Raw genomic sequence first — 23,096 nt, forward strand, 5'->3', positions numbered from 1 at the left:
GCCTTCTGGACACCACAGGCTGAGCTCAAGGCCCATCTTGTAGTTGAGTGAGGAGATAAGGCTGGGAGAGGGGAAGTGCCTTGCTGGTCACAGAGTAGGATTCACATGACAGAGTAGGAGCCATGTGCAGGGCGGGGTGGGGGTGTACGGGGAGGAGACGTCCCCTGGCCCCAGCCCCGTCCCCAAACATTGACCCACCACTGATCCCCCCCGCTCCCCAGTCCTGAGATGAACCACTGCCCCCCCCCGCTCCCCAGTCCTGAGACGAACCACTGCCCGGTGGCACCGAGGCCCAGCGAGGACCGATTCCGTTTCCTTAGTAACAAGTTCCTTGCCAGCCACAGCCGGCCCGGGGCCGCGCAGCGCGGCGGGCACCGGGGCCTGCCAGGAGGATGTTTTATGTTTTCTATAAATGCCAGTGTGCCAGGACCAGAGGGCAGAATTGATCTGTTTGTTTCCTGTGGTTTTGCAGGCTGGGGAGGGGAGGCCTGGGATGTCCACGGGGTTCATTCTCTGGGCTGGGCCATTCCGGCCGACGGTGAGGACAGGGATCACTGCTGGGGCTGAGCATCACTGCCGGGGCAGCAGCGGGGGCGGGAGGAGGGAGAGGGCGGGAGCGGGGAGGGGGTCCCAGGGCAGGGAGGGGCAGCTGCGGCCCGGCCCGGTGCAGGCCTCTTCCTGCATTCATTCTTGGCTTTTCTCATAGTCAGCAGATCCCTAAATCCTCAGAAGGCCACAGCTGGGCTGTGACCACCTCGGCACCAAGTCCGCGGGCTCCTCGCATTCCCCCCCAAAACCAGAAGTGCCTCCACACGCTGCTGTTTGAGGCTGAGGTGTGGCTCAGTGGGAGAGGACTTGTGTTCCATCCCTGACACTGCGAAAACCCAAGGGGAAAAGAGTGTGTGTGTGTGTGTGTGTGTGTGTGCGTGAGAGAGAGAGATAGAGAGAAATAGAGTGTGTGTGTGTGTGTGAGAGAGAGAGAGAGAGAGAGAGAAATAGTGTGTGTGTGTGTGTGTGTGTGTGTGTGTGTGTGTCATAGACTTGTCAGGGTAGCTTCCAACTGTGATCCTCAGATCTCAGCCTCCTGAATAGCTAGGATTATAGGCTTAAACCACAAGCTGCTCAGTACTGTTTTAATAAATATATTTTGAGTCTCAATTTTCTTTTTCTTGGAAAAAAATTTTTTTGGTCAGTTGTGTGACTTGAACTCTGGGCCTGGGTGCTGTCCCTCAGCTCTTCAGCTCAAGGCAAGCAATCCACCACTTGAGCCACAGCACCACTTCCAGTTTTCTAGTGGTTACTGGGAGATAAAAGGGTCACGGACTTTGCTGCCCAGGCTGGCTTTGAACTGTGATACTCAGATCTCAACCTCCTTAGTAGCTAGGATGACAGGCATGAGCCCCTGGCACTCAGCAAAAAATACTTCTTGACCACTCCTTTTATTTCCCCCTCTTTTTTGATGCACAGTGAAATTTTGGTTCTATGAATTTATAATGTCTAAGAACATTATAATGTGCAAGTCTGCATTCTCAATGCTCATTGACCTGAATTAAACAGTGGTCGGGAGAGTGTTTGGTGTAAATGCAGGTTGGCATCAGCGCGGGTAGGAAGTCCGCTTCTGAGCGTTCCCCTGGCACTGTGCAGAGGGGTCAGCCGAGGACGCTGCAGGGAGCAGAGTCTCCCGCCAGCTCTTGGCAGCCTCGGGTGCTCAGAGGCGGGCATGGGGGCTGCAGGGCTGTCTGAGGCTTCACAGCCCCAAGTAACATGCTGGCCCCAGCTTTCCCGCTGCGTTTAACCCCAGTGACCGGCAAATTAGGAGAAGTGGTGCCAAGTGATGTGTGAAACTCCGAAAGAAATGGGGGTTTCTCTGCGTGACAGTGGCTTGCGCCTGTAATCTTAGCTACTCAGGAGGCTGAGATCTGAGGATCATGGATTGAAGCCAGCCCGGGCAGGAAAGTTCATGAGACTCTTACCTCCAATGAACCAGCAAAAGGCTGCAAGTGTGGAGCTGTGGCTCAAGGGTTAGTGTGCTAGCCTTGAGCACAAAAGCCAAGAGAGTACATGGCCCGGAGTTCAAGCCCCAGTACTGGCACTAAAGTAAAAGAAGAAAAAACAATGACTCCTTCGAGTCCTGACTTTGGGAGGGAAAGGCCGGCTCAGGACAAGATGGTGAGCATGTGTAAGGGGGGCTCTCTTGAGGTGTTCCATGTCTAAGTTCTAAGGCCTATCCTATTCTGGGTACATCGGTGTGGGGCTTGGAGCCCCCCTGAACCTCAGTCACCCATAGCTTCTCCATGGGGGTCTCACGGTAGAACAGTGGGGGCTTTGGCCACTGAATGGAGACCTGTTTGCTCACCTCTCTGCCACTCAGGTTACCCTGCTGCAGAATGGGGTGCTGGGGGACTACAAACCCTGCATCCAGGCTGTGACTCTCCCCTGTGATATGGTCAAGCTAACTTCTAAGTGGCTAGCCATTACAAAGTGTGTGTGTGTGTGTGTGTGCACACGCATGGGTATGTACTCACTGGACACAAGTCAAAAGCTGAGAGAAACTGGAGACGTATTCCCATGAGGGACAAACGAGAGTGGGGCCCTAGCATCTGTGGCCTTGTGCAGACAACCGAGGCCAACCGGCCAGAGCTCCAGCAGACCCCTTGAAGGGTGCACGCTAGTGACCCCTTTGCCCACCACCAGATCCCATCCCGGAGGTTCACAGGTGAGAAGATAGGGAGATGGGGCTGGTGTAGGGCCCAGCGTCCAGGGGCCCAAGAACCAGAGTCCCCAACATCCACAGGCAAGAGAACATGAGGCCCCGCTCGAGGGTAGGGCTAAGGCCTTCCCTCCCCAATCCCCTGGGAGTCACATCCAGGAGTCAGACTTTACCCACTGTCTGGGCACTGCCTTGCCCATCCAAGTTGGCTGTGAAATGAACAGCCACAGCAGGTGTATAAGTACGGTCAAAGGCTCAGAAGAAAGCACGTGGCAAGCCACTGGCAGAGGGGGCACCGCGGCAGACATGCGGGGATTGTTACCGAGGGTCCCGCGCAGTGTTGTCAGTCGCAGAGGTTGCAGGTGGCAGGGGAAGAGTCACCGTGCTTGAGACGGTGTAGTGGAAATCACACCCTAAATAACAAGAGAAGGACAATACGGGTGACTTGGGAGTCCCAGAAGGAGGAGAGATGAAGGAGGCAGATAAAGCAATTTATTTAGGTTTTTTTTTTTTTTTTGGTCAGTCGTGGGGCTTGAACTCTGGGCCTGGGCGCTGTCCCTCAGCTCTTCAGCTCAAGGCGAGCGCTCTACCACTTGAGCTACAGCGCCACTTCCAGTTTTCTGGTGGTTTATTGGAGATAGGAGTCTCACTGTCTCTTCTGCCCGGGCTGGCTTTGAACCGCGATCCTCAGATCTCAGCCTCCTGAGTAGCTAGGATTACAGGCGTGAGCCACCAGCGCCCGGCTCAATTTATTTAGTTTTGTGCTGACACTTGGGCTTGGACTTACAGCCTTGTGCGTTTGCTTAGCTTTTCCCCTCAGAGCTGGTTCTCTTATCTGCCACTTGAACCATACCTCCACTTCTGGCTCGTTAGATGGAGATTAGAGTCTCAGATTTGTCTTTCCAGGCTGGCTTCAAACCCAAACCCTCAGCCCTCAGCCTCTTGAAGTAGCTGGGATCACAGGCACCAGCGCCTGGCACCCAGCTAGATAAAGAAATTTAAAGAGGCCAGGACTGGGAAGGTGGCTCAGTGGTAAAGTGCTTGCCTTGCATACATGAGGCCCTGGGTTTGATTCCTCAGCACCACATACACAGAAAAAGCCAGAATTGGAGGTGTGGCTCAAGTGGTAGAGCTCTAGCCTTGAGCTGAAGAGTTTAGGAACAGTGCCCAGCCCCAGAGTTCAAGCCCCACATCTGACCAAAAAAAAAAAAAAAAATTGAAGAGGCCAATACTTGTTAAATTCTAAAAATGTTCTGTGATTGAACTGTACACTTTTGCTGAGAGAGATTAGACAATTGGTAAATCAGTCTTCACTAACCTGGAAATGAATGGCCATCAAAATATAGGAAGAAAGTACAGAGCAAGCTAGAGACCGGTGGAAGGATCACAAACCACACAGGATAAAGCAATGGATCCACAAGATGTGAAGAACTCCTAGAATTCAACGAGAACAAGAGACAATCTTTAGAAATGAACCAGAGTCTTGGGCCAACCTTTTTCAAAGAGAAAGGTACACAATAAACACAGAGAAAAACCTCAGGGTCAGCGGCCATCAGATGGATGCCACATAAACTGCAGTGGTGTTTGACTTTGTAGGCACCGTGGCGTTTGAGATGATAAAGACGGGCCAGCACGGGGGCTGGAGGGGCGTGGGACAGCTGGATCTTTATGCACACTGCTGGTGCGGGTGAAGAGGCTGTGGTCACTTTGGGAAGGCCTTTGGCAGTGGTTTATGAAGTTAAACACACCCCTTTCCTTTGACCCCACAGTTCACTTCCGGTCGAAGGTTATTTCCTGAAGAAGTGAAACCATTTGTGTTCTTCCCCCCACCCCCACCCCCAATTTCCTCCTCCATGCTATGCAGGAACACACACACATACACATATACGCGCACACATGCACAGGGCACAGGGCTTGAATGATCATGTAGAGGCTTTTATTCACACTCTTGAAAGGAGCCCACATGTCTATCAAGAAGGAACTAGGCATAGCGGCTCATGCCTGTAGTCCCAGCCCTTTGCTGATAGAGGCATGAGGATGCTGAGTTTGAGGCAAGACTAGGCAAATAGTGAGACCCTGTCTCAAGCCAGTGGAAACAGAGACTGCGTCACAAATGTTTGCCATGCAGCAGACTTGCCAATGAGGGCTGCGTGCGGTCCGGGCCAGCGCCCATGGGGAAGTTGGTGTCCCCAAGACGGGATGCAGGGGGCAGAAGCCAGGACCTAGCACTGCACCTCGTGTTCTGCCCCAGACCCCGGTGTGCCGTGGGAGGATGCGGGGGGGGGGAGGGCAGGGCAGGGGAGCACGGGGTGACGCCTTCCACTCATCAACGGGGCATGAGTCACACAGGTGGGGTCGCGGGTCAGCATACATTTGTCTTTACAAACCTCAGCAATACACTCTGAGTGTTGGTGTCTCAGTGCTGGGCTTTGGGGTGCGCCAGGTACGGGTGTGTACGCAGCAGAAGGCGCTGGCCAGGGGTGGGGGGAGAGGCTGACTCGGCTTTGATTGTGTGGCAGCATCCTAATGGCCTGAGACCCCACTGCCCCCTTGGGCTGTGATGGGACCCTCACCGCCTCCCCCTTGTGTTGCTCTGCACACGCCTCCGAGGGTCCAGAGCATGGCACCCCTACAGTACTGGGGACAGGATCTCTGGAACCTGAAGACTGAGCGGGGCCGGGGCCCCGTCAGGTCCAAGGCGTCGGGGCAGAAGCCACGGCTGAGCTGGTTCTGGCTGGTTCATGGAGTCTTGGTTAGACCAAGTCCTGCCATCAGTTCAGATCGACCCCCGTTTACAGAGGGGGTGTGCACTTTCGGGTCTCCATCCCAGGCTCCTCTTTCCATTGTTTTTATCCATGTTCCCGGCCAGGGGATATGTCACAGCCAAAGCCACTTCTTCCCGCCTGGCCTGGCGGGGCGAAGCTCATGTGTTGTCTCCAGTGTGATCTCTGGTCTGATGGCCTCTACTCTCTGTGGTTGTCAAGTTCCATGGTCTGGAGGCACAGCCAGGATTCTCTGGACTGCAGTTTGAGCTGGGGAGGGAAGGTAGGAGGGAGGGAGGCAAGGAGAAAGGGAGGGACGCATAGAGACCCCTGTTCTATGGCATGATAGAAATTTGTGTTTGGCCAGCACCTGTAAAAAAGGACTCTGCAGCCCCCCCTGGTGGACAGAGCAGTGGGACACATACTTGGGTGCTGTCCTCTGGAGAGGCAGAGAAGGTGATTTTTGGAACAGTTACAGAGACAGCTGTCAGGCCACCCAGGGTGGCCCCTGGGGATGAGTCAGTAGGGAGGTCCTTGGGCGCTCAGTGCCACCCTCCATGTGTCCTGAGTGACAAGAGGCCGTTGGGCACCCTGGCATCAGTTCCCTGGAGGGGAAGGAATGGAAAGGGGCCCGCTAGCATTGTCCTCTGGCCCCGCGGTACCCCTTACTTCACCCCTCTGCGGCCAGGGCCTTGAGTGGAGGAGTCAGACTTGCCTGGGCTCTTGCTGGAGAAAAATCTAGATATTCCTCCCTGCAGATGCTGCAGGCGCTTTGGGAGACCCTGCTGGTGACAGAGGCCTTTCTCAAACAAGCTGTGTCCCCCATTCTTGAGATCTTGAGGGACCACCCGTGCCCTGCTTAATAAGTGGCAACTGCTATTTCAAAGTTAGGTGGCCTGCCTGGTGGGGGAAGCCTTTGCTAACCACCTCCAAGTGTCACTTCTCTGCATCCCCCCCCCCAAAAAAAAATCTGGAAGTGCTGCCACTTGTCCCTGCCACCCAGAAGTGACCTCAGGGCTGTAGATGGTCCTTCCATGGAGCTGAGGCCTGGGACACAGGCCTCTGAGCACAGCCTGTTCTCAGGATATCCCCCTCCCCCCCGCCCCATGGAGGAGCCGAGAACCAGCAGAAGTGGGGTATCTGAGCAGTGACACAAAGGCCTTGGGGGTGGGGAGACCCTGAGGCCCGAGCTGCGGGCACTGGGGCCCCAGGTCCTGGATGTGGGCTGGGGCAAGGGCTCTGGTTATGGGCAGGAGCCAGGCTCTCCCTCTGCCCAGCTGTGGGAGATCGGGTGAGCGCAGCCTTGCCTGGCCTGTGGCCGCGTGTGTGCGATGTGTTATGTAGTCCAGGCCTGGGGATGTAGTCCCTCGGAGACTGAGGCAGGTCCTGAGCACACACTGTGCCATCAGTGCAAACACATGCGCCCATGGTTGCAGACTGGGACCCGAGGCCCAGCCCCCGGGGCTCAGGCCCCCGGGGCTGTGTCCTCTCCCTGGGCACCCCTCATGGCGTTGGTTGCTCACCACCCTCTCCCCGTGCAGCGAGCATGACCTGGGGGAGGACATCTACGACTGCGTGCCCTGCGAGGATGACGGGGATGACATCTACGAGGACATCATCAAGGTGGAGGTACAGCAGCCCATGGTAAGCCCGCACTGACGCCACACGTGCCGGAGCACCTGCTGCCCTGAGGTGCCCCTCCGCGGCCTGCTGCCCAGCCCCAGGGCCGCGTTGCCATGGAATTCTAACAGGGCTTCGAGGTTCTCGGCCCTCCCGCCCAGGGAGCCTGCAGTAGTAACTGCGTTCAGTCTCACCCAGCACGACTCATTTTACCCCTTTGTGCGGAGCGATGAGACCGATTGTGGCTCAATTAGCCAGCTGCGCGTCTTTTATGTTGGCAGATATTTATTTCCACACAGGCATTGGCTAATAATCTTCGGACGCCAGTGAGCTCCTGCCCGGGTTTATCGCTGCAGCTGCTCTGCAGAAGGCGGGGTGCTGCCAGGCGTAGGAGGGAGGTGGGACCCTGTGGGGTGCTGCCAGGAGGGATAGGGAGCTGGGGGCTTGGTGGGGCAGGCCACAGCCTTCTTGGGCCCCTGAGAGTGGGCACGATGCCACGTGCCAGTTGTGGAGGCTTTAGATGCATTCACTTCCTTGGAGGTCCCTGCTCCCATCCATCTGCAAGAGCCATCTGGCCATGGGGAACAAAGCTGGGAGAAAAACCCTAAAACGACCCCCAGAGAGGCTGTTCCCCAGCCTGGTGCCACGTGGCTCATAGGGAGAGACATGGAGGCTGGGTGGGGGTCTCCCCAGCTTTGATGGGGGCTGGGAAGCCCTGTGGGGGTTCCCCACTGGAGCTGGCCTGAAACCTATGAAAACAGCCAGTTGTTGGGAAGAGAGAGGCGCTGTCATCCGGGCCATGTCGCTCCCGGGTCGTGGCAAGCAGGGTCCTGTGGGTCCAAGTAAATGTGCGGCACCTGCAGGTCACTCGGAAGTGACCCCACTTCTGCCTAGTGGCCCTTTCCCTTCTCTCTCCCTCCCTCTCCCCGTCCTCCTCCCCTTCTTCCTCCTCCTCCTCCTCCTCTCCTGCTGGTTCTCGGGCTTGAACTCAGGACCTTGGAGCCCTCTCCTAATGTTTTCACTTAGGGCCAGCGCTCTACCACTTGAGTCCAGCCCTACTTCCAGCTTTTTGGTGGCTAATTGGAGATAAGAGTCTCATGGACTCTTCTGCTTGGGCTGGCTTCAAACCATGATCCTCAGATCCCAGCCTCCTGAGAAGCTAGGATTATGGGTGTGAGCCACCTGCGCCAGCAGCTCTCTCCCCTGAGGCCTGACACTCCCCCAGAGTCTGTTGCTGTCCCTGGTCCTGAAGGACACAGGGTTGCTTCAGAGCCCTGGGTGGGGTTGGGGTGGGGCATGCTTCCCCTGGCCTGGGGACCAGCTGGTGTCCCAGAGCCCAGATCTGGGCTGGCACTCATAAACTGTCCAGTTCACCCGGGTAGGGGCTCGTGCCTGCTGCTGCCGTCCTCTGGAGTGGCCCTGGGCTCCATCGGTTTCCCTGGCACGGCCGGTATGGCAGGACAGTGTGTGGGGAAGGTGGGCGGATGGGGCTTCCCAGAGGAAGATGGAATGTGGGGGTGGCAGCTGCCAGCTTGGGGCCCCGGTGTAGGGAGGTGCAGGGAGGTGTGTGGGTAGCTCTGGTCCAGTGCCACCTCCTCCTCTGTCTCCGGGTCTCAGTTTGGGCTGGGCTATGCCTGCTGAGACTATGGGCTCACGGTGGGGTGGGCATCCTTGAATTTGCAAGCACAGCTTGAGAACAGTGCACATTGCTGACTGGTTTAATCTCTGTTCATTCCTCCATGCGTTCAGATTAGATACATGCAGGTAAGAGTCTTTACCGCCTCCCAGACTTTTCAGATCCCTTAGAAAATGCTGGCCTGCTCCCAGGGAGCTGAGTGGCACACCGCCTCAGCCACTCTTTCGTGGGCCTTACACCTGCTAGAGGCTTCCGTAACAGCGGCCCCGCCCCTGGCACCCCCACCCCCAGCCCGGCTCATCTTTGCCTATCACGGAGGAACCCAGAGTGCTGGGGGGACCGTGCAGCGACTCCGAGGACAGCGTGCTGGGAGCCGCATTCGAGGGCCGAGCCCTTACCTTTTCTTTTTCCTTTTCTTTTCTTCTTCTTCTTTTTAAATCGGTCATGGGGTTGAACTCTGGGCCTGGGTGCTGCAGTCTCTTGAATTCTTCAGCTCAAGGTGAGCACTCTACCACTTGAGCCACAGTGCCACTTCTGGTGGTTAATTGGAGATAAGAGTTTCACAGACTTTCTTGCCTGGGCTACTGGCTTTGAACCACGATTCTCAGATCTCAGCCTCCTAAGTAGCTAGGATTACAGGCGTGAGCCACTGGCACCTGGCCCTTTTTTTTTTTTTTTTGTTAGTCATGGGTCTTGAACTCAGGGCCTGGGCATGGTCTCTGAGCTTTGTTTTTGCTCAGGACCAGTGCTTTACCACTTTGAGCCAAAGCTCCACGTTCTATTGTAGTGTTATTTTGGTAGTTAATTGAAGATAAGAGTCTCAGGGAACTTTCTTGCCTGGGCTGACTTCTAACCACAGTCCACCAATCTCAACCCCCTGATAGCTAGGATTATAGGCATGAGCTACCAGTACCCCACCCCCACACTTTTTTAAAAGTCTGAGACCAGACTCAGTATCTGAGGTTTTCACTCATTGGCTGGCACTCTGCCAACCTGAGCCACAGCATCAACCGCAGCTTGCTTTTTTTCTTTTGGCGGTACTGGGTCTGAATACAGGGTCTGCAGCCGTACTCCAGGTTCTGAATCAGGAACAGGACTTTGTGACTCTAGAAACCTCTGTGTCCTTGGTGCTGGCCCCCATCTCGTCCTCCTCTGTCCCTGTGCCTCAGTTTCCTCGACTGCAGGCCATGGGAAAGGGGCATCCATGCATCCCCCCATCCCATAGCAACCTCATGACCACACCCCATGGGGCGGACCTGTGGCCCAGGGTGATGGGGCCTCACAGTGACGCCCGGGCTGTGGGGTTCCTGACCCCATCTCTTGTCCGGCTAGAAAATGGGCATGACAGAGGATGACAAGAGGAGCTGCTGCTTGCTGGAGATTCAGGAGACAGAGGCCAAGTACTACCGGACCCTGGAGGACATCGAGAAGGTGAGTGAGGCCGGTGTGGCCGCGGGAGACTCCGGCTGCTGCTGGGGCTCACTGCAGAGAAGGGAGGGGTCGAGAGATAGCAGGGGAGGCCTGGGCTCTGCTTTGCCATCACAGCCTCCTGCTCTATAGTCCTCTGCCCCATCCTGCCGCTTCCCTTAACTTGATTGTGGCTTCTGTTTCTGGATGTGCAGGTTGGGCCAGGTGTGAGCTAAAAACCCAGTGCGCACATGTCCCCAGGGCACATCCCTAGCTCTGCCATGGGACAGGCAGCCCCCCACAGTGCATGTGGCTAGACCTCACAAAAACACCCACTCACTCGGGCGGGCGGCTCACACCTGTCATCCTAGCTACTCAAGAGGCTGAGATCTGAGAATCTTAGTTCCAAGCCAGCTAGGGCAGGAAAGTCCATGAGACTCTTACCTTCAATTAACTAGGTAGGAAAAAAGCCAGAAGTAAGCTGGGCGTCGGTGGCTCACGCCTGTAATCCTAGCTGCTCAGGAGGCTGAGATCTGAGAATCGTGGTTCAAAGCCAGCCCTGGCAAGAAAGTCCATGAGACTCTTATCTCCAATAAAACACCAGATAACCAGAAGTGGTGCTGTGGCTCAAATGGTAGAGCTCTCGCCTTGAGCTGAAGAGCACAGGGACAGCGCCCAGGCCCAGAGTTCAAGCCCCACAACAACAACAACAACAAAAAGCCAGAAGTAGAGCTGTGGCTCAAGTGGAATAGAGTACTAGTCTAGAGAGGAAAAAGCTCAGGGACCACACTCAGGCCTAACTTCAAGCTCTCAGTTGAAATCTGAAACCAAAAAACAAAAATACTCAAACCTTCTGCTCATCCCCAACCTCAGTCACCTGTCTCCCCTCAGCTCTCTTTGGTTCAGTCACCTGTTTCTCCCCAGGTCTCTTTGGCTCAGTGGGGTCGTCTCTAGGTGTGTGCCTGACCCCCTGTGTCCACATGGCCAGTGCTGATGGGGTGCAGAGACCCACAGAGTTTCCGGGCTGGAACCCTTGGTGTTCTCTGCTTGTGGGGTAGGATCTGGGGTGGTCACAACAGGGACCCCTAAGTGGGATGTGAAGGACTTCCAGCCTCCAATGCTCCCTTGGCCCAGGCCAACCTCTTTGGCCTCCGTGGAGCTGTGCTCAGGGTGTGGGCATGGCTGTGTGCTCTGTGGGCTGGACCCCACTGGTGCATCCCAGATCAAGGGCTGCTCAGTGAACACGGTGCAACTCCCTGTGCCCGAGGCCGTGGCCGGCAGGGACCGAGGCTGTGGCCGGCAGGGACTGAGGCTGTGGCCGGCAGGGACCGGCGCCTGCAGTCCACACAGCAGCACAGACTTCTCCCTTTCAGAACTACATGGGCCCCCTGCGGCTAGTGCTGAGCCCGGCGGACATGGCGGCTATCTTTATCAACCTGGAGGTGAGTGCGTGGCAGCCTCACAAACCACTGATCGCTCCTGGGGTGTTTCCAGCCACGCCCCCACTGCCCCACGATGGGCTCGGGAGAGCAGCACCCTCCCTGGAGCAGTGGTTGTGAGAGGCAGAAGGAGGTGGTTCTCAGGTGTTTGCGCTGGCTGGCAGGCACGGCCCAGACACCTGCAGCCCCAGAGTAGAGCTTGAGAATCCCGAGAACTGTGAGGCAGGCTGTCAGCAGCAGAGGGGAGGTGCTTCCCACCCCTCTGTGGCTGTCTGATCACAGATGCCGGAGGGGGATTCCCACGGGAAGGTGTATCTGGCCATGGCTGGCAAAACAGGGCATTTGGGCTGCAGGCAACAGAGGCCATGCGGGCATCCTCAGGGAGGGAGCACGCTGCTCCCGACTCCTCCCGGCACCAGGCTGGTTCTGGTTTCAGTCTGTCAGATGAGATAACCAAGATCCCATAACTTCTCATCTCTGTGGCCTGACGCACCTGAGCCATGGCCAGGACGGATGACCACAGACAGAAGCCGGGGGGGGCGGGGCGGTTGGCAGGTGCTGCCCACAGGTCCACCTCTGCTCTGTGGTGCAGAGCCACGTGCTGGGTCCCCATGAACCCCGTCCTGCGAGCAGCTGCGATGGCCTTGAGGGCCGTGGCTGGCTATGGTTGCCCTGCTTTCTTCTTCAGTTGCTGGCACCGGAGCCCATGCTGGAGCCGCCTCTGTGTGTCCCTCAGGGCTGATGCAGGCTGTGGGTGGTGCCCCAGCGCCAGGCCTCTGTGCTCATTATTTTTTTATTTTTTTGGGTCTGGTCGTGGGGCCTGAACTCTGGGCCTGGGCGCTGTCCCTCAGCTCTTCAGCTCAAGGCTAGTGCTCTACCACTTGAGCCACAGCGCCACTTCCAGCTTTTTTCTTTTTGCTTATGTGGTGCTGAGGAATCGAATCCAGGGCCTCATGCATGCAAGGCCAGTGCTCTACCACTGAGCCACCTTCCCAGCCCCTCTGTGTTCATTATTGTAGAACTTTCTGGCAGAGTGACCCCACGTTCACAGGGCTGGGTAGCACCAGTGCCTCCTCCCACATTAGCTTCGAGTGTGTCTAAAGTGTGGGATGCGGTGGGAGGCTTGGCCACCTGCTGATGGCTTTTTCCACCCAGGACCTCATCAAGGTACACCACAGCTTCCTGAGGGCCATCGACGTGTCCATGATGGCGGGCGGTAGCACGCTGGCCAAGGTCTTCCTGGAGTTCAAGGAGAGGTGAGTGCCCACCGCCTGCAGGGCTCAGGACGGCGTGGGCTCTGGGTTCGTGGAGACGCATCCTGGGGTGGAATGGCGGAGCTGGGGTTCATCCCAGGGGAGCCTGGGGGTCGAGGCAGGTCATCCCTCTCCTGACCTCTGTGCCCTCCTCCATCACGGCCTGGAACGGCCTCTCAGGGCCCCCCAGCCCCTCCACTTCTTTTTGCCTGTCAGGTCTTGGTGGCTGTTCTCCCAGCTCACTGTGTGCAGGCCCAGTGCCTGGTGCTGGGCAGTTGGGAATCCAGGGAGACACCTTGGTACCCACAGAAAGTTGTTTCCCTGGTATGTGGCGGGCCAGCAGCCGCTTGTGCAGACACCCTGTGTGCAGGTGTGAGCATGGGGCTCCTGGGACATGGGACAGAGCCTGGAGCGGTCCTGGCTGTGACCTCAGGCTCTCAGGCTGAGGCTGCTGTCTGTCTTGCACGGGCAGCCCATGCACTATGTCTCGCCTCCGTGGTCCATGTACTGGGGACAAGATGGCTCCTGAGCTGTACACCGCTGGGAGAAGCCGCCCACCAGGGTCCCCTCCCAAGCAAGGTGGCCTTGTCCAGTGGGAGGACAGTGCAGGCCTCAGTGGATGAGACTGGGGGACACGGGGCAGACGCTGAGATGTCCTGACATAAGCCAGCTTGAGCCTTGGGTGTGGGGAGATGTGTTTTGGGGCCACCAGCTACAAGTGAGCCTCAGCTCCCCCCCAGGCCATTCCCATCTCACCAGCACTCACACCAATGTGCACAGAGCCCGGGGAGGAGGGGGAGCCACCAACAGCACTGGTCTGGGCACACACGCCTGCAGTCCCAGCGGCCTCCTCTTTGCCTGTGAATTTGGGTCTGGAGTGAGCCAGGCTCAGTCGAGGCTTACCTGGGAACAGCGCTGTGGTCGAGACACCACTGTGCGTTTCATTCTGTGCTTCGAACCCCACCAGCAGAGCTGGGCATGGCCAACCTTCCCCCCCGCTGCTCATGGTGGTGCTTAGCAAGGGGCAGCTGAGATTGTGGAAGCTTCTAGTGGGTGTGAGAGGGCAGCCCTCAGTGTGGCTCCTTGGCTGGGCTGGAGATCTCAGCGTCTCCTTTGTGAGACCTGCTGCTGCTCTGTGAAACAGTGGTGATGGGTGGGATGTGCAGACAAGGCTCAGGACAGCCTGACCGCCCCAGCCTACGCCCAGGGTCCAGCCTGGCCACCTGACCTATGCCCAGCGTCCAGGGCTCGCTGTCTGACCTGTGCCCAGGATCAAGGATGGCCTCAGACAGACCTGGCCTTGTCCCCCAGCAAGACCTTCCTGGTCCCGAGTCCTCTAGGAAGGGATGGCCTCTGTCCCCCTGGAATATCACTGCAAGAGCGATGTCCATCCCTGTCAGGCAGGGAACCCCGCACGGCGGCCCCATCACCCGGCCAGCAGGGCGCCTGGGCCCAGGCCTCGGGGTCTGTGTAGAGAAGGAGCTGCTCGTGTGTTTGGAGTTGGCTGAGGCCGATGTCCCTTGCTGAGAGCCTACTGTGGATGTGTCTCAGCTTTGGGTCAGGGACAGTGGGTTTGGCTCCTGCGGGCATAGGGACAGAGTCCTCAGACAGGGGTGCTCGCGGGGCTGCAGTGGAGCTGAGAACCCGCAGCAGGGGGACGGGGCACCCTGAGGCGGCAGAGGCCTGTGGGAGGCAGGAGTGGATGGCATAAGGTCTCCAGAAAGACCCTTATGAGGGTCTTCTAGGCCAAGAAAGGGACTTAGTTTTTGGCTTTGGGGCAGGAAGAAGCCACTGAGCGCCTCAAGATGCTGGCACTCGTCACAGATAAAGGTCGAGGTGACATCCAGGGCAGCACGTCACTTTTATGTTTTGTTTTTGATGCTTTTTGTGGGGCTTGGACTCACACTCTTGCGTGGCTTTTTCACTCTGGGATGGCACTCTTATCAAACCTTTCTGCCCAGGCTGGCTTTGAACTTCAGTCCTCAGTTCTCAGCCTTCTGACAAGCTAGGATTGCAGTGTGAGCCACATCATGTTGGTCTGGGGCTGGGCCTGGCTAAGTTGGCGTGCTGCCTGACAAGACATGGCTCTGCCCCATGGCTTCATGCTGTACTGAAGCGTGCAGGGCAGAAGAACTACCAAGAGTCGTGGGGTGGTCCGGGAGAAGGCCCTGGGCTGGCTCCCTCAGCTCAGAATGCGACGGAAGGCACTCTGTGCCAGCCCTGGCTGCAGGGTGCTGGATTTAGAGATGACGGTCAGGGACAGGCAAACCCTTGGATGCCCTTGACTTCCCTCTGTAGGGTGGAGGTCTCAGGAAGGCCTCTGGCCCTGAGCCTGAGGCTCAGGGTCTCTGGTTCTAGGCCCTGACCTCCATCCCCAGGTTGGGGAGAGCCGGCGACGCCGTTAACATTCCCAGTTTGTTCTTGTGTCCTCAGTACACTCCAGCTCACATCCTGTGAGCTTGACGTGCCCTCCCCTCACCCCCCCCACCGCGGCTGTCATGGGAGGTCGGGATTGGGTGGGTGAGAGAAAGCAGGCAGGTGGGAGACTGTTCTAGAAGCAATGTCCATGCTCCCTTGGCTGGGCCAGAGCCTGGTGCATGTACATGGAGGTTCTGGAACCCAGCTCTGTGCAGTGGACCTGTAACTTCCTGTAGCAAGGGGCCCAGGGAGGCAGATGCTCAGGCAAAACGGGGTGCAGAGGTTGGGGTATCTGGGCCATGCAGCGGGCAGGAAGAGGCCACAGCCATGAAGGCTGTGTGAGGACAGTGGCAATGTCCTCTGCCTGGTTCCAGGGGTGTGGCGGGCAGGGGGGATCCAGTATCCTGGGTGGACCAGAGAAGCCCAAGGAATGGGAGTTACAGGCATGCACGTGTGGGCACATGTGCGCATGTGTGCAAGCAGAGGCTTCGTTCCAAGCCCTGGGTAATTGTACTCAACAATATTCAGGTTTGTGGTTAAAATTAAGGCTGGCAACTTCTGCTTCCAAAACCAACTTCCTCAGTCAGCTCAGAACTCACTCTGCGTTTGGGATCTCGAGGAAAAGAGCAAGGCAGAGCTCAGGGGGCTCACGCCTGTCATCCTAGCTACTCAGGAGGCTGAGATCTGTGGATGTCTGTTTGAAGTCAGATTGGGCAAAAAAAAAAAGTCCATGAGACCCTTGTCTCCCGTTAACCACCTAGAAGTGGAGCTGTGGTTCAAGCCAAAGAGCACTAGCTTTGAGCAAAAAAGCTGAAGGACAGAGCCCAGTCCTTGAGTTCAAGCCCCAGTACCAGCATGCACACACAAAAACACAACACAAGAAAGCCAAAACAAGGAACAGAGGTCCAAGCGCCTATAATCCTAGCTACTCAGGAGATCTGAGGATCGCAGTTCAAAGCCAGCCCGGGCAAGAAAGCCTGTGAGACTCTTATCTCCAATGAACCACCAGAAAACTGGAAGTGGCACTGTGGCTCAAGTACTAAAGTGCTCACCTTAAGCTAAAGAGCTCAGGGACAGCGCCCAGGCCCAGAATTCAAGCCCCATGACCAACAAAAACAAAACAAGGAACAGAAAAACCATGCCCCCCCCCCGCCTCCATGGCCCCCACTCTCATGGGAAGGACTCATTGTGCTGGCTGCTGGCGGGGTCTGGAGAAAGAGGTATCTCAGGAATACTTTACTTCAACCCACAGAAATGTCTTAGCTCTGAAGGCCAGAATCCCAAACCGGTGCCATTTGAAACAAAGTTGCCCCAGGCTATGCCCCTTGAAGGCCCTGGGAGAGGCCCCGGGAGAAGCCGCCTGTCTTCCTGAATGCTGGAGCAGTTCATTCACCTCCCGCGTCTGCTCCACGAGTCCTTTTCTGTACCTTGTAGATGGAAGTGTTGGACCCAGGAGCCCCTGAACCCAGTGGGACCTCATACCAACCCTTACCCTTATGACCTCCGCAGAGACCCTGTGGCCCGTGAGGCCACGTGCTGAGGCTCCCGCTGGACGTGTGTTGGGTCTTGTCTATCATGGGCCACTGTGGGAAGTAAGTGCTTCCTGCCTGCAGCCCAGCCCTGGGTGAGGAGGGGCCGTGTCCCTCCTGCTGGCCTGGCCTGCTCAAGACACAAAGCCAGCCGTGGGTGGCTCACACCTGTAATCCTAGCTCTGGAGGCTGAGATCCAAGGATCATGGTTTAAAGCCAGCCTGGGAAGGAAACTCTGTGAGACCCCTATCTCCAATAAACCACTCAGAAAAATGGAAGTGGCACTGTGGCTCAAGTGGTAGAGCGCTCACCTTGAGCTGAAGAGCTGAGGGACAGCGCCCAGGCCCAGAGTTCAAGCCCCATGACCAACGACAACAACAAAAAAGACCACACGAACTCAACGTTCTTGTCTTGCCCTCTGCCCGCTGCTGGGCACCTTTTCAAGTAAAGTGGCCTCTCTGGTCACAGGGCGGACGGGCCCTGTGCCCAAGGTGAGAATGTGGTGGTGTGAAGGTGTGAACTTCATTTGGTTGGCCTGCCCTTTCGTTTAATTATTTGTTGGTCCTGGGGGTTTGAACTCAGGATTTCATGCTTGCTAGGCAGGCAAGCTACCACTTGAGCCACACCTCTAACTCTGTTTTGTTGGTTGTTAGTTTTTGAGATACAGTCTTGAGAACTTCCTACCCCCGCTTGTCTACTTAAGCTGCAATCCGTCCACTTCCAACCTCCTGAATAGCCAACGTTCTAGGCGTGAGCTATGGGCAGTTTTGTTGTTGTTTTGAGGTAGCGTCTCACTCGGCGGCCGCCTGGCCTGGCCTGGCACTCGGAACCCTTTTATCTCAGTCTTCCCAGTGCTTGGATTACAGGTGGGCATCATCTTTTAGGTCTCTGAGTTTTTCTTCCAGGCTGGGGTGGTATCACACACTTGTAATCTCACCAGAGGGCTGAGTTAGGAGGATTGAGTTCCATATCAGCCTGGACAACTTGACAAGACAGCCCCCAAAAAAAACTAAAAAAGGGACAGGGGCATGGCTGAGTGACAAAGGGCCTGTCCAGCACGAAAAGGCCCTGGGCTCCGTCCCCAGCATTGTTAAAACAAAAGAGGAAGGAAGATGAAAAGACGTTTTTCTGTAAGTGTCTCTCACCCGTACTGTGAGCAGCCCTGGCTGCTTCCGCGCCAGCCGGTTATCAGTGAAGTAGCAAGTGCAGGCCTGTGGCAGGACCACTGGCCATGTCTGGTTCAGGCCAGGGTTCCATCCAGCCTGGACCCCTGCGACCCGGTGCTTTCTTCTGAGGAGCCTCACCTGTGTCCTCACCTGCCTCCTTGCCTTCCTGCCTGGCCGGGCGAGGGTCAGCGGGTGGGAGGGGAAGGTGTCAGTCAAAGAAATGAGAGGGAGGATGTGGATGGATAAGCAGCTGCTCGTCAAGTGGGGGATCATCCTACCTCTGTCTCCAGAGTAGCTGGGATTATAGGCATGAGTCATCAGGCCCGCCTGCCCTGGCCTCTTAAATGTCTCTAGGCTGTTCCCTCTGCTTTTTGCTGGGGACATTGAAGCTTTTGCTTGATTTTTTTTTTTTAAAGCAGAAAATAACTTTCCCCAACTGCTTCCAGTGATGGAGGGTTTTAATCAAGTCGCATATTAACACCCTCATTTAACCAAGTGGCATATTAACACCCTCATTTCAGTGACAGGCTTACTTACGTGAAAACAGGTTGGGTTCGCATCTGGTGAGCTCCTGGCCTGGATGTACCCCCCCTGCCCCTCAGCATGGGGCACGTGCTCTGCAGCCATCAGGACTTTTCACATGGGCCCCGTGTGTTCACGCTGCACACAGCCATGTTGGTGTCGTCACAGCTGGTGAGCCGCCGGGATGCCGTGCCTGGGACCCCAGTCAGGTGTTCCCTGGTGTGCGCAGCCCGCCCCTCACCGGGAGGCCCAGGCTCCAGGCATGCGGTGGTCTGCAGGAAGTGGGATGTCGGCTCAGAGCCTGGCAGGGTGGAGCGCCGTCCCCAGCCCTGTGCTGATGTCTTCTGCTGAGCTGATGCATCCTTTGTGGGAAATGTGCTTTCCACTTGTTCCTGCCTCCTCTAGACCTGAACGCCAGGGTTGGGAAAGGGACTGGTCCCCAGGGTTTGAGGCCCAGAAGTGGGAGACCTGCCCGGTGACCCACACAGCGGCATGCAGCAGCTGGAGACTTCCCCTGAGCCGGCTGTGTGACAGCACAGTGCCCGTCAAGGCTAGCGCTCTACCACTTGAGCCACAGAGCCACTTCTAGCTTTTTCTGTGTATGTGGTACTGAGGAATCGAACCCAGGGCTTCATGTATGCAAGGCAAGCGCTCTACTTCTAGGCCACATTCCCAGCCCCATCTGGACCTCCTAGGCCCTCCGCCGGGCTCCATGTCCCACCTAAGGCTTGCCAGTCTCAGCTGCACCACCCACAGCCAGGCACCCGCCGTGCCATCTGACCCTCCTTGTCCCTGCCAGCTCCTTGGCATGGTCTTCCACCTATAGGCCTTGTGGTAGTTGGGCCTTGTGGTCTCAAATATGAACAGGCTAACTGTCCCCAGGCGTCGGCACTGCCATGGCCAAGGAGAATCTGAGTGATGGGGAGACGGGACAGGTTGGAAAGGAGAGGAGGGAGGTGTGCGGCATTGGCTGGCTGGAGCCTCAGACTCCTGGGCCCCGCTGCTTCCCCTGGCTGGGGGTGCAGGCGGCGCCTGTCTGCCAGGCTGAGCCAGCATGGCACAGGTGTCTGATCATGGGACTCAGGTGCTCTGTAGAGGCAACGGGGCCACTCAGGGTTCCCCAGTTGGCCTGGCTCCTGGGTGAGGATCACCTGGGGGCCAGAAGTGAGGGGTCTTTTTGTATCTACCAGCCTGGAGGCAGAGCCCTCTCTTTTTCTCTTGGCATAGCTCTTTGTGGGGGTGGAAGGGAAGCTGGAGAATGCAAATAGAACCGGGGTCCATGATCTGAGGTAGACAACAAGAGTGACTTCCTGGGGGTGTGGGTAGCAGGTGCCCCCTTGACAGTCTTTCACACCCTTCTAGCCTGGTGGCGTGTGGGAGTGGGAATGTGGGTTCAGTGAGGAGTCCTCGGGCAGGGCCCTGCTGTGCACGCTCACTGGGCCTGTCTGAGAAGGAAGCAGGTCTCTGCAGCCTGGGCGTCTTACCAGACCTGCATGTGCACACCCCCCCCTGAGGCGCGTGCATGTGTGTTCACATGGCATCATGCCGTGTACTCCTGAGGCATGTGCATGCGTGCCTACCTGTTGTGCAACCCGGGCCTGCGCATGTGTGTTCACGTGCCGTGGACCCCAGGCACGTGTGCATGTATTCACACGCAGTACACCCCCAGGCTGCTGATCTATGGGGAGTACTGCAGCCGCATGGAACACGCCCAGAGCACGCTGAACCAGCTCCTTGCCAGTCGGGAGGACTTCCGGCAGAAAGTGGAGGTAATGGGCTGCCGGCAGAGAGGCCGGGCCTGGCTGTGAGCATGCAGCTCACTGCACAGAGCCTGGGAGGCACGCGCTGGGAAGGCGGGAGGGGCTACTGGTGTGTTCCTGAGGTGTTTTTTCCCCCTTTGTGTCTTGTTGGACGGGAAGCTGAGCTCACACCTTCAGGAGAGGGCTGGGCGCTGGCCTGAGCGGGTCAGGCTCTGCGGGAGGGCCCCCCATCCACTTTTGGTGCTCTGTACCCAGGAGTGCACGCTGAAGGTCCAGGACGGCAAGTTCAAGCTGCAAGACCTGCTGGTGGTGCCCATGCAGCGGGTGCTGAAGTACCACCTGCTGCTCAAGGTAGGCTCCACCCACAGCCGTGCCTGGCACACACAGCCAGCCATGACAGTGCCCCGATACTAGGCCATAAGTGGTTTGGTACTTACATAGAACACATACCACTCTTTATCAGACTCTGAAAGGCTGTCATGGCGAATATACAGGCAAAAATTACAGCGAAGACCAGAAGCAGAGCCAGGAAAATGGAAGGAGACAGGAAAGCATCCTCAGACCAGGCATAAGAAAGCTACTATGGTTGATTGTTTAACCAACTAGGTGAGCTTCCTAGTAGCCATGGTCAAATAGAAATAGGAGGCTTCCAGAAAAGGTAGGCTGGGAGGGAAGATGGCGCTGGTGCCTCGAGGTTCTTCAGTACGTCACCAGTGACCGTCAGCCTGTCGTGCCTTGCCTTCTGCCACCTTAATGTGTCCCCCATAGGAACCCTCTCCCGTTACCCACGAAGTCTGTAGCCAGTGGAATCAGCACTGAACTCCCGCCTGGGCTGCTGGGTGGGCAGTGGCTTTGTGCTGAGACTCCCTCTCTGTGCGCACACATGCTGTATCAGATCGGGGCTCCAGCAGGGGCTGGAACCCCAAAGGGTGACCCCCACTCTCCTTGCTCCTGCAGGAACTCCTGAGTCATTCTACTGACCGGCCTGAGAGGCAGCAGCTGAAAGAAGCACTGGAGGCCATGCAGGTGGGTAAACCGAGGCAGGGAAGCATCGGGTCAGCATGGATGCACGCGCTGTTGGCCGCTCCCAGGCACCGGCTCCGTCCAAGGAGCCAGGGCTCACCCTGCCCAGCCCTGGTCCAGTCCCTCTGCCACCAACCTCATGCCCCAGTTGGCCACGCCTCCTCAATCTGCAAAATCCCACTGCCCACAATCACAGCCCAGAACCTTCTGTGGCTCCCGTTGCCCTCTGAGGCCGACCCGTGTGCTCCAGGTCCTCCACAAGCTGTGGCACCCCACTGACAGCTGTGTTGCCCCCTAAAAGTCCAGATTGCAGGCAGATCTTGCCGCCACCCTGGCCCCTGGACGGGCTCTGCGCCCTCCCGCGTGCCGTGCATCCTCAGGCCGAGCCCTCCTCACCGGCTGCACCCTGCCCACCCCGTCTTTGATTCCCAGGAGGAGTTGTCCCCGTTTCCCCCGGCTCCCCCGCCCCTGGGCCACTGGCTTCCCCTCGAGTCCCACCCACTCCTGACAGGCTTGTTCATGCTGGTGTCTCCCCCGCCAGGCCCACGTTGGCCACCGTCACTGGTATTCCAGCCAGGCGCCTAGCCCAGTGCGGTGCTGTGTAAGGTTCTTCATCCCCTCCCCATGGCAGTAGCCTTGATGACACCTGCCCTCTGTGGGGTGCAAAGCTAGCACAGTGCAGACTTCTCTGGGGTGTGTGAGCTGGTCAGCCCTGCCCCTGGGCATGGCTCACATAAACCACTTTCCCTGGCACGGGTGTGTCAGGGTATATCTATTCTTGGGGTATGTGAGCCAGCACAGGCCCCTTTTGGGCATGCACAAGATGCTACCGACCTGTCCCTGGGTGTGTGAGTCATCATAAACCCTTCCCTTAGGTGCATGAGCCAGCCGAGACCTGTCTGTGTGTCCTGAGGTAGCAGGCTTGGCTCATCCGGAGCCCACGCCCAGCATTGCCTGCTGCCGGCCTGCAGCTTCCCGCCCGCAGGCAGCCCAGGTCGCCCGATGGAGCCGTTTCCTGCCCATAGCTCTTGGGTCTCCACGGGCTCCCCTGTACATCTCGCAGACCGTGATCAGCTCCTATAGCTTCTGGGTTGCAAGGGATCTAAAGGACTTCGCACTTATCCCCAGTGCAGAGGGGGTATTGTGCCAAGCCGTCACAGCCTTTGAGCTCGATGCGGGGTGGAGGGTCCTGTCTGTGGATCAGCTGCTTTGCCCTCAGGGGCCTGAGATTGTGGCTTGGGAGTCAGTCTCGGGTCTGGTGGGGCCAGTTGGACTCCGAGGCCGGGTGGTGAAGCAGCTTTGGGCTTTCTGGGGTTTCTTGTCTCTGGGAATTCATTTCTCATTTGGAAGGCAAGCGGCTGAGAAAACAAAACACACTGTACACAAATGGACTAAAAGGAAGCTCAGCCTTGCTAAGGTCAAGGCTGGGATGTGGGCCGTGAGGCCAGGAGGGAGGAAGCAGCAGCCAGTCCCAGCCCGTGACTGCCCAGCTCCTTGCATTTTGGGGCCATCCACCGACAGGGCTGGGTGAGTCCTGTGTGCCCACCATCAAGCTGCTGCAAACTTTCTGGAACAAAGTTGGACACCGCCCCCTGGTGGCCTTTGGGATGATGGCAGCATCGTGAATAGGCTCTGCACTAGAACCTAGCTCCCAATGTAGGAGAGGTTTACTGGCCGCTCATTGTGCCCAGGATAGGAGGGCAGATGGGGTCTTGGTGGCTGCTTCCTGAGAGTGGGTTGGTCCAGGAAGTGGGCTGCTTGTGGCCTGCTGCAGCTCTGTTTCCATTCTAATTTGGAAGCACTGCTGATGGTATAGAAGGGATCCACTCTAGGTGCCCAGAGTCAGAACTG

General features: G+C 57.3%; 1 protein-coding gene across 1 annotated transcript in view; it reads left to right on the plus strand.

The window, feature by feature from the left end:
- Vav2 (vav 2 guanine nucleotide exchange factor) overlaps nt 1-23,096 on the plus strand; it is a 128,882-nt gene that overhangs the window by 83,366 nt on the left and 22,420 nt on the right. The window contains exons 8-14 of the mRNA XM_013029377.1: nt 7,014-7,116; nt 10,061-10,159; nt 11,509-11,577; nt 12,730-12,830; nt 20,132-20,231; nt 20,478-20,573; nt 21,180-21,248. Coding sequence (XP_012884831.1) covers nt 7,014-7,116; nt 10,061-10,159; nt 11,509-11,577; nt 12,730-12,830; nt 20,132-20,231; nt 20,478-20,573; nt 21,180-21,248 — 637 coding nt within the window. The remainder of the gene's footprint in view (nt 1-7,013; nt 7,117-10,060; nt 10,160-11,508; nt 11,578-12,729; nt 12,831-20,131; nt 20,232-20,477; nt 20,574-21,179; nt 21,249-23,096) is intronic.

This window comes from Dipodomys ordii, unplaced genomic scaffold, assembly GCF_000151885.1.
Source record: "Dipodomys ordii isolate 6190 unplaced genomic scaffold, Dord_2.0 Scaffold118, whole genome shotgun sequence".
Classification (NCBI taxonomy): Eukaryota; Metazoa; Chordata; class Mammalia; order Rodentia; family Heteromyidae; genus Dipodomys; species Dipodomys ordii.